A 10,857-nucleotide genomic window follows, 5' to 3' on the forward strand; every position below is an offset into this window, starting at 1 on the left:
TTTATTTTTTTATTCTTCTTATTTTATACACCCCCCCCCCCACACTCCCCTGCAGTTCGTGTTTTTACATGACTCCCGTAGTTCTTGGAATTTCGAATTAAAATTTGATAACTGCATCCCGTTAGTGATTACGTGTGATTATTATGTCTGTATGCCAAGTTTCATCATGATAGGTCAATTCTGAAGAAAGTTATAGCCATAAATAAAAACGCTGCCCATGCTCTTTTTTTCATTTTGACCTTTTTGGTGGGAGGTACAGGGTATATAAGAGTTGAGCTTGCTCCACTTCAGCATTCTTTTCTTGTTAAGCTCCTGTCTATTATGTTTTTCTTTTTATATTGGCAGATCTATAGACGCCTCTGACCCACTTGCCTGTGAGACGGCGCCTAGCTAGCCGAAAGGCAAATAATATTCTCCCACCTGGGCGGAGGCGTTTATTACATATAACGGTAATTTAATTATTTTTCTTCCACGTAGGCTTTTCTATCTTATAGGGATTCTTTTTTTTTTTTGTATAATTTTTATATACATTCGTGAATTTTTTATTGTGTTCGTTGCTTGTAAAATGCACAGCCAAAAGAAATTTAAGAATTGCGTCATCATATTTTTTCTTTCAGTGTACATTAGAATGGCAGTCAGCATAAAGGTGAAAACAGAAGAGAAATTAAAATAATGAAAAGAGGCTAAGCTAAGCACAATTTTTATGCCTGCTCTTTGCCAGATTTTCCATTCGATGAGCAATGCTGCCATCTGCTGTTTAACGGCTTCGAAATTAATTCCGAAGACTGCCGCAAAGCAGCTTCAGAGAATATTCAATTTTTACACAGCCTAATTAGTCAGTAATATATATGCCCATATATGCCCTAGACAAGGCGAAACAACAGAACTTTAACCGATTTTTGTGCTTCGTTTACTCGAACTCTGGCGCACCCCAACAACTTTTCTCACTCAATATGGCACGAAATGTTTGGTAATTATTTATTTATATTTTCTTTATTCAGTTAAACGGAAATCGTAACAATTAGACAAAACATAGCACATGGTGCGACATCTTCTGTAATTTTGTTTTTGTTATAAAAACTAGCACGCCCTCAATACCAAACAATGAAATGAGGAACAGAGAACCAACGAAAGAAAATCAATTGCGAATGCAAATGAGAAAAGTGTCGGCCACATCGCTCAGCTGGTAGATGTTGTGTTAATTGAACAGCAAAAGCTACTTACAAATATATAGATACAAATGTCGGCAAATGCAGATGCCCAGAACACATTTGAACTGATTGAAATCAAGAAAACTATCTCTATATCTCTCTATGAGAGTTTTACGATAAACGGCATGGGGAACTGAGACATTCTTTGATCGTACGACTAAGAATGTGATCAGACCGGGAAGAGTACTACATGTGGGCTAAAAAACTGCCTATTATGGAGAAATTCTAGAATTAGACGAGTGATTGATTTACAACTAGGCAAGCTAAATGTTAAGGTAAGTCCCGAAAGCAATTTGTAAAATGATCAAAATACTTTGTATCTCTGGTGAGCTTTATTTCGCCGATATCTGGTCTGAAATACCGGAAAATCCTTTTTTGTAATGAATTGGTGGCAATCAGGGAAAAGGAATGTTTGCCGAAGGGCCGAGTAACTCCGTAACCTATGTGTCAAAATTAGTAAATGGTCGATTAGTTTAATCGCGAGAACATTATTTCTAGGATCAAAAAGGCAGTGCTTATAGAAAGCTCCAGAAATATAATTTAAATTCTTGCTTCATTTTAAAAATGTGAGAAGAAAATGATAGAATTTCTCCACTAATTACTATTATTTAGCGTTTCTAAAAATTTACCCTTGGACACCTAAATAGTAAGCACTTAAACGATATAGACTTCCTAGTCAACAATATTTTATAGCTATAGCACTGAAAAGTTCACAAAATGTGTATATATATATGACATTCTGTAAATGTATCTCTTTTTAATAATTCAATATTTGAAAAATGTTTTGGAAGCAAACATTTCATGCAAACTCTACAAAAATTAATACAAACCACCTTCTATTTGACCGATTTGAAAGTGTTTTATTTAAGGCTATACTTTATCGATTAATTAATACTAATACTTAAATGGAAATAATTTAGTATTGTTTGTTTTTTATCTTCAAATAAAATATTTCAACCCCGTCTCCTAAATGTCTCCCATTTTAGCGTTACAAATAACGAATGCATCTCATTACTTGTTGCATTTTTATCATCAAGGACATTGGTGAGCTCCTTTCCTATTTCCAAGATTTTCTTACTACCCTGGAATTTTTAAACGTGTAACAACAACCATTGTGTATATATGGAAAACATCATGAGAACTGTTTGAGGAAAATACAATTAGTTATCGTCATTCGAATCAATAGAGGATGTGCGAACAGACCTCATCTGAACCAAGCTGTGGACGAACCAAGGCACAAGCCAATGGGAAAGGACTAAAAAGGCTATTAATTTTGAACAAATAACGCGGAATTGTAACCGGAAGGTGACAAACAGATATAGAAGACCTTATATGCTAAAAATGCATTTGAATAGAAACAATGGAAAATGTTTGCTGGGTAGTACTGATGGGAAAGGTGACAGAAATGCAGCGAGTGGACGATGAATGCTAAAAATAAAGCAAAAGTCCGAGCAACACTCAACAGTTATAGGCATTATAAGTTGTATTATTTGTTTGTTCGTTTTTCTTTCTATGATTTATACCACAACAACGGAGCAACAACATCTCTTTGACATCTGCATTACGTCATGGATAGCTTGTAGAATTGTGGTTTGGGTAAGTAAGGCAATGATTGATTGGGTCAAGTAATGGCATGGAGCACTCTAGAAAGATGTGCGCTGCTGTCTAGCTATCTAGCGGTCATGAGATTGCAAGGTGCCTGGAAATTTCACCTGTTATCAGCGGCATAAATGAATAGAGGCATACTAAATATATACCTATGAGTGCATGAATATATTCGTAGACTAGTGGCGACTTTATTAAGTGATATGAACACATAATGAAATCGCTCGTGCCGCTGCTTGCGTCAACGTTAGCGTCAGCGTCGACAGCGCCGACAGCTCTGCTCTGAGGATGACTTCATGTCTATGACAGCGGCTGATGATAGCGCTAATATATGATTGTTGTTGCTGTTGTTGTTAGGTTTTTATTTTGTCATTTAGCGCGAATGCATAAAAAAATGAGAAACAATAACAACAAAATGGCAAAAAGCTTGAATTTTGTGTTATTATTTAACAAATGAATAAATATTAGGCGCTTGAATTGCCGGAGCAGCTTTGCCAAATAAACTAAATAGTTGTTGATTAAATCAGCGGCAGGGTGAGGGTGTTTGTTAGTTTGTGTGTGTGTGTGTACGTGTGTGTGTGATTGAGTTGTGCATAAACAAAGCTTAATTTAAAACGAGGTCAACGATGAAGCGACCACTGCTGTAGCAGTCAGATGGTTGATAACTTTTTATCACAGCTGCTTTATCTTTATCTCTATCTGTATCTGATAGATACACAACGCACTGGGCTGAACCACATTAAACGCAATTAAAAGCTGCTCGAAACTTGTCACAGTTGCAGTTCATTGTACCGACCGCTTTTCTCACATCAACAACCAGCACAACAACAACGATAAGGATAACAATGGCAACGTCCTGTTGGCGGCTGCATGAGTGCCTGACTTAAACTTTAGCCGCTCAGACAGGCTTAATAGCCATGAATGAATAATTGCGGAAGGGCGCAGACTTAGCTACTAAGCAAATACAAAACGGCACAAACAACCCACAAATCCATCACAATGCTCGTATTTGCATAATTTACAAGCGAACCGGCTGACGTGAGCTGCATGTTCGGCAGGCATAAGCATCAATGTCGATTCTATTGCTGCTCCTGGCCCCAACACTGGCCGTGCCCCATTGGGTGCGCCACCGCTCTTTAGCTAATTGAGCAACTAACTGCTAAAGTTGTGTACGAAATGGGGCGTGTGTTGTGTTATTTACCCTGAACTCTGTCAAATGGTTTTCTGGTTAACATGGCGTATGCGTAATGTGAGAGACAAAGTCGACGCACTTACCTTTCTGCTCGGATCCAGCGCGTGTTGTTGTTGTTGTTGTTGATGGTGTTGTTGTTGTTGTCGCAAGTGGCGCTACCGTTGGCTTTGCTGGCTCTGCCTTTTGTAGTTGTTGCTGCTGCAGCTGGAGCTGCTGTTGTTGGTGGTTTTGTTGAGGCTGATCCTGTTGTAGTTGCTGTTGCAGTTTCTGCTCCTGCTGCTGTTGCGGCGGTGGGTGTGGGTGTTGTTGTTGTTGTAGTTGCTGGTGTGGGAGCGAGTCGTTTAACGTAGTCGCAGCTTCCAGCACAGAGCTTTTCTCCATGACATCCGCCATATTGAAAGTTGCTATGTATGTATGTGTGTGTGATTGCACTTAGAAAAGGACTTTTGTGCCTGTCGGTATTTTGTGTGTGTATGTATAATTTTATAACTTCTACTTTCTTTGAAAACCTCTTGCACTTTTTCACACAAATTTTTCACTTTATTTTGGAATGCCTGCGCGTTGTAATTATTCAATAGAATTTATTTGACATACAATTGGCAAAATCTGCTGAAAATACATACATAATATACTATATGTAAGAATGCATATAAACAATGCTTTCGATTTTGCTTTTCACACAATTTTTGCTCAATAAATTGCACTTTTTAGTTGTTGTTTCTTTTTTAAATCGTAATTTCCAAAAACTGCACAAGAAAATTTTTATTTCACTGGTAATGCAACTTGTCAGCCTCAGCGGAGCGCAGCACGGCACGGTGTATATTTTGCAGTATCTTCTTGCTCTGTTATCTCGCTTTCAACTGATTTTCAATACGTTGAATTTCTAATTAACGTACTCAGGCCGACGACGACAACGACGACAACGTTGTTGACGCCGGCGTCGGCGTCGTCGCCGGACCCGAAGCTGTAGCTTTTGCACAGCTTGCGAGCTTTTTAGTTTTTAGCACACGCGCAGGGGTAGCATGGTGAAGCTTTTGCTCAAAACTGGGTATGAGCGCCATCTGTTGGTGTTGAGGAGTAAATAAATCATTTAGATTTAACTAAATTCGTTCATACTGACATTTTTCATAAACTGATTGCACAATATCTATTGCACGTAATACTAAGAACGAGGAAGGAAACAAATGCTCGCTGAAATTTTCAATCTCATAAATATTTTATTTCTCTCAGCGTTCGTTTTTTATACAATATGTTGGCTCAAGGCTCAAGTACAGTTCTAATACATTTCTCCAATACTCTGTTACATGGCTGTGCTCCTTTTAGAGAACTGCAGTTTCCTTCTGTGGGATTCATTCCTAATGTTGCTATTGCTCTTCGAGTTGTGTTACTCGCCTTTTTCAAGTATTAGCCGATCCTGCACATCAATTGTATTGAAAATTGGTAAAATACTAAAACTAAAAAAATCAATTTTGTTTACCCCATTCATCGATCTCTCGCAGCTCGCTGTTGCATGAACTATGGATCCTCCACAGTTTTATGGTGGAATATTGTGGCTTACCGTGCTTACCAAATGCTTTGCTGGAGCTATGGAAAGTCAACTATGTAACGTATTTATTGGATAGTTGTTCGCGGTTGCTTAAGATTAAAAAATACTTATTTCTAATATGGTCATGAACTTCTTGAAGACCTTGGCAAATTATAAATGTTGGTATTGGGAATATTTTAGAGACTTTCCACATGGCTGAGAACGTAACATAAGTGGAGTTATCTTGAATTTATGTCAGCAAGGCCGATATTGTAATTGTAATTAATATCTGTTTAGCTGCACTTTCCATAGGCTCTTTTGCTTTAAGTCTCTTAAACATTTAAATTCGTCCAGTTTGTCCATCCACACCCAAGTTCGAATAAAATAGTGCACTTAATTATCAATTTGCATATACTGGTCATAGGTCTCTGAATTTTCAAACACTTGTCAGAACTTATCGCTCTTTCCGGACAAGCTATGTGCATTTGTATGGCAAATTCCAAGGCTTCTTTCTTATTTGCTCATGTCAAGTTATAAAAGCATTTTATTTTTAGTGCTAAGGTCTTTTAAACGCATTATAAATGAAGTGGCGATTTATGAACTAGGAAATAATTTTTTTAAAAATCATGTTGATAATGGATTACTAAATAGACAGTCTTTAACCCCCTGTAACCAGCCCCGTCCAGTAAAACGCGCCACATACTGTGCAGCACTGATATTTTTCATATTTTTATTAGATTTTCCCACTAATACCTTCAAAAACGAAGACAGGCTGCCCTACATATAAGTTTATGTACTTTGGAAATATTTAGCACTTAGCTTACATTTCATCAGTCAATTATAAGCTGCTCAAGTGCTTAGAATGAAAGTATTCGCTAAACGCAGGGACAATTCTGTAAGAAAGAAAATATAGGAAAGAAGACTCCTTCTACTTGCGCTTCGCAACAATTGCTTGAAGGCTTACAGCGTGAAATAACATGAAATTGTTAATAACATTTGCATATGTGGGTAAACTTTTGTGCTTTGGTTTTCAATCGAGGCAATGCGTTTGTTTATTTGCGTCTCTTACAAAATTAATAAAAATAACTAATTTATTTTCGTTCTATCATAAGAAAAATAAAAGGTCAACAATGAATTGCAAAAACTTGTTCGTTTCAGTTTTTTTTTCGTTATTTTATAATTTAAATTTTTTTATTTTTAAAAAATAATATTATCTTGAAGTTCAATTTTGCAGTTGTAGTAGCAGAAGTAAAATTTTAATTAAAATAAATAATATACGAGAGAGAGATAGAGAGAGTTAGCGATGAATTTAACATCTCTGGAGAATGGTTGTTGCTATAAATTTGTTGTTGTTGTTGTTGATGTTGTTGTTGTTTTTTGTTGTTGTTGGTAAATTATTTAAGCTGATCTGGCCTGTCACACATTCTAGCAAGGAATGCTGCAAAAACAAATGCACATGTTCAAATCAAAAGGTCAATGAAGGTCATCAGACAAAATAGAAAACAAAACATATACTTTTTTGTATATATACATACATACATATATGGTGTACATAGACATATTATACTTACTGTTTAGTCGAAGACCACTGGATCGCTCATCAACCGCTGGATGAACTCTGTACGCAGACACACACATGCATACAGAGACAGAGAGACGCGACAACGCGACAACGCGACACAGGACAATTAAGACGCAAGGATGTGCATTGATTTGTGGACGTGAGCAACAGATGGGATACATATGTGGAACATAAATTGTTTGCGATTCGGTGCGAATACAAGGAGTAGTTGGGTGGTTGTGCATTGTGGTGCATGTGGACAAAAAAGAACAAAAATATTGTGGTCGAACATTTAGAACAAATATGTACTTGACAGTGGGACTAGTCGATAGCCAAAGCGCTTAGAGCGACGCTACTTACGAGAGTAGGGGATCATGCCTTCATCATCCTCGGGGTCCATGCAGTCGGCGAACAGAGTCTCCACTTGTTCATCATCCAAGCTCTCACCTAGATAACGGGAACGGATTGTTAATTATAATTAACAATAATAACAATTAATTGTAGTTGGATGCTCACCAAGCGCCAGCAGGGCGTGTTGCAATTCAGCGAGCAGCATGGTGCCGTTCTCGGCTTTGTCGTACAGTTTCAAGCACTCAATGAAATCTTCATAGCAGCCTTGCTCCTTCTCCTTCTTGACTTGTGAGTAAATGGGCAGGAATTCGTCCAATTTGATTTTCTTCTCATTGCGCTTCTTGGTGCCGCCCATTTTCTCGATCAGCGCCAGAGTGGGGTTCAAGTTCAAAGCGCGCAGGGCATCGCCTAGATCGACGGCATCAATACCCTCACCGGGGGAACCCATGACTTCGAAAACGAATTCAACATCTGCGCACAAAATATTTGCATTTTTAGTCAAAAATCAAAATTTGAATGACAGTTACAAAGTTCGTCAAATCCCGAATTTAATTTTTTAATTACTCATCTCAACATTTTTGAAAGGGCTTAATCGGGTCATTTGGTAACCCTGAATATTTTTCAGTACGCACATTTTTGGTCATCTTGAAAATCATGACATGGTCGCATATACATATATTGCCACCTACACTTCAGTGCGTGTGTGTGTGTGTCGTGGCATTGCCAGCATTACAAAAACACACAGATCGTATAAGTAATACGACACCCGAACACGAACGCAAATGCCTTTGCCTATATTCTATGTAGCACATAGACACACTCAAACACACGCATATACACGTATGTATATGTGTGTGTATGTATATCTCGACATATAAATATATATGTATGCATGTTTTCCTATTTATCCGAACCTCGTACGGTGCGTTCCAACGAAAATAAATCCCAAGAAATAACACATGGTCCAAAATTAGATCATGCTCTTCGTTAGCTGCGTTCGGCAACATATTCGGCTGCCTTCGACTTGTGAGAAATGGCCAAAAGACATGCGTTAGAACTCTGCACAGATTTTACACAACATTGAGAAATATTCACAATTTTTCTACATTTTTCGGAATTTTAGTTTTCGTAGTTTTGGCTGAAGACAACAAATTTTTGTTACTGCCGTCAAAAATAGCACGCGGCATATATGTACATATGTACGTGTATGTACATACTATTGTGTATGTATTGAGGCATAATGAACATTTTCCGCACATCAAATACATAGCAGTGCATATATAGTATGTATGTGTGTCTGTATTTGTATTTGGCATGCATACGAGTATAGTATAGTGCGATGCGAATTCCAAGCGATTACGAAATGATTTCACTTTTTAACATATTGTTTTTTTTTAAACACCCACACGCACTGTTGGGTTAAATATACATATGTATGTCGTACATATCTGGTTATAGAACACACGCGCACATCTGCGTTATGTAATTCACTTGTCTTTACATAGCTCTAGATCATTTTTTCTGCGCCTTTGATTTTCGATTTTCCATTGCAGGTTGTCATTATTATTATTTTTTTGTTCACTTTTTTTTGTCGTTTTTAGCATTTGACGAACTTTGTTTGGGGTTAGAAGTAATCCTTTCAACAGGTGCATCTACATATGTGAGTATGAGTGTGTGTTTGTGTGTAATCCAACTTACTTTCAACTTCACGCTTTGGAACATCAGCCTGTGGTTGGGGAAGCAAAAAGAAATTTACATTTTAAACGTAGTCCAACTCTTTTCGCATTTTTACACAAAACTCCCATCCTATTTATATTTTTTTAATATTCTAGGAGCTTTTCCTTCTTCCCATGGGGAAGGGGGCACACTCACCATTTTGTCTGTTTGGATGCGAAAAGAACTGTATCGCGGATGAGCTCGGTCTCGACTGAACGTTATTCGTCGGCGGCAGCACGGCAAGGTAATTCTGAGGTGATAGCCAACATTAGTGGCCAGAATCGATCGGCGCATACACACGCACGCACACACACACACACACACACTCGCACAACATGACGAAATGCTCAGGCCTTATGGCTAAGGCTACAGCACACACTACACATACACACACACACATACATGCATATTCTGGTGCTAGGCAAGAATTTACTTTCATCTTGAATACAAATTCGTGCGCTCTTTGGCTCTCTCGCCAAAGCTTTTTGGGCTTCGAACGCTCCTTGAGCTCTCCCCACACACACTTGCCAGTCTATTTTTAAAACATTTCTTTCTCGTGAAGGCACAATAATAATCATTTGTGGCATTCCTAGCCGAATAGTGTTGAATATCATTTGATGTTGCAGATGATTTTGCAGATAATATTTTGAGTAACCAGCAAGCAAAGTTTATTGTTTTTCGCACTGCGCAATAGTTTTCGATCATTGGGAGGGACTCTGGGGCGAACACGCAATTATGTGTGTCTCGCATGTCTGCTATAGACACGGATCGTACGCGTATACGAGTATGTATTTATACACGATACGACCCTGATCAATTTTTTTTGGCAAGCGTTACGCATTTTATAGGTGCCTTTTGAAAGGCAGCAGAGAAAACCGAAACGAATAAGCCCTCCATGTTATCGTTCAATTTGGCGGCGGATACTACAAGCAGCAACAACACCTGAGAAATACATATACTTATAAATGTGTATATATGTTCGTTTCCCATGGGCGCGCATCCTTGTCTCTCTCTCACTCGCTCACTCACGCCCACCCGCTCGCACTCTCGCATTAATGGCAAATTACTGGCCGCTCAAATGTGTTTGTCGGCCGTCTCTACAATTTAATGCGTGCTATTTTTATAAACTATGACACAGATACACAAAAAAAATGATTCTGTTTAAAAATGTACAACAAACATTTAAGTGAGACATGCTGCTATAGTACATAATCGAATAGAGTGGACTTAAAAGGCATAAATTGTAATAAAGTGCTTATGGCCGGCACCCTGTCGGTGCCGGTGACCCACAACCAGAGTCCTTGACATCGAACTTCGATGAGGACGGGCCCACAAACAAGCCCATCTTTGACCCACTTTGCAGCTGCCACTTGTTAAAGCCGACGCTCTTACACATCTTCGGCTTGTTGTTCGTGTGCGCAGCCTCCGTGGCCAGGTTTTTGTTTACCAAATGCAACAACTTGTTGCAGTCTTCGTGGCCAATTGGACCGTAAAAAGTGGGCCAGAACGGCTCACAGCTGTGACCTCAAACAACTGTCGGCATTCCAAAACAGCTGAAGTATCTGGAACACATGGACCAATTCTGCGCAGTTGAGAATGCGTAGAAGCCCATTGATAAAGCAAAATGTTGAGGGCTAAAGGGCCACCAATACAGGTTAGATATACACACAATATTTGAGAGCCAATGTCGTTTCGA

At 38.5% G+C, this 10,857-nt stretch overlaps 2 protein-coding genes across 13 annotated transcripts in view; both read right to left on the minus strand.

The window, feature by feature from the left end:
• LOC115621179 (microtubule-associated protein 2) overlaps window positions 1-4,853 on the minus strand; it is a 28,343-nt gene extending 23,490 nt beyond the window's left edge. For 10 of the 11 annotated variants that reach the window (XR_003995254.1, XR_003995253.1, XM_030514752.1 and 7 more), the window contains exon 1: window positions 4,092-4,853. Coding sequence is in view for 9 of the 11 variants with exons in the window: in XM_030514752.1 (XP_030370612.1) it covers window positions 4,092-4,401 (310 nt within the window). In the remaining 2 variants the exon portion in view is untranslated. The remainder of the gene's footprint in view (window positions 1-4,091) is intronic. The other variant, XM_030514744.1, reaches the window with a different exon arrangement.
• Window positions 4,854-6,681: 1,828 nt separating this feature from the next.
• LOC115621182 (myosin light chain alkali) lies at window positions 6,682-9,406 on the minus strand. 2 transcript variants are annotated; one of them, XM_030514755.1, is made up of 6 exons: window positions 9,318-9,406; window positions 9,144-9,171; window positions 7,611-7,916; window positions 7,455-7,541; window positions 7,105-7,151; window positions 6,760-6,971 (listed from the first exon to the last, which is right to left on the minus strand). In XM_030514755.1, the coding sequence occupies exons 1-5, from the start codon at window positions 9,318-9,320 to the stop codon at window positions 7,108-7,110; spliced, it is 468 nt and encodes a 155-aa protein (XP_030370615.1). In that variant the 5' UTR covers window positions 9,321-9,406; the 3' UTR covers window positions 6,760-6,971; window positions 7,105-7,107. The 2 variants fall into 2 exon arrangements, with proteins under 2 accessions (XP_030370616.1, XP_030370615.1); XM_030514756.1 differs by lacking the exon at window positions 7,105-7,151 and having other exon boundaries at window positions 6,682-6,971.
• Between the last annotated feature and the right edge of the window lie 1,451 nt (window positions 9,407-10,857).

The sequence above is a fragment of the Scaptodrosophila lebanonensis genome, unplaced genomic scaffold (genome assembly GCF_003285725.1).
Source record: "Scaptodrosophila lebanonensis strain 11010-0011.00,11010-0021.00 unplaced genomic scaffold, SlebRS2 tig00000024-arrow-pilon, whole genome shotgun sequence".
NCBI lineage: Eukaryota > Metazoa > Arthropoda > Insecta > Diptera > Drosophilidae > Scaptodrosophila > Scaptodrosophila lebanonensis.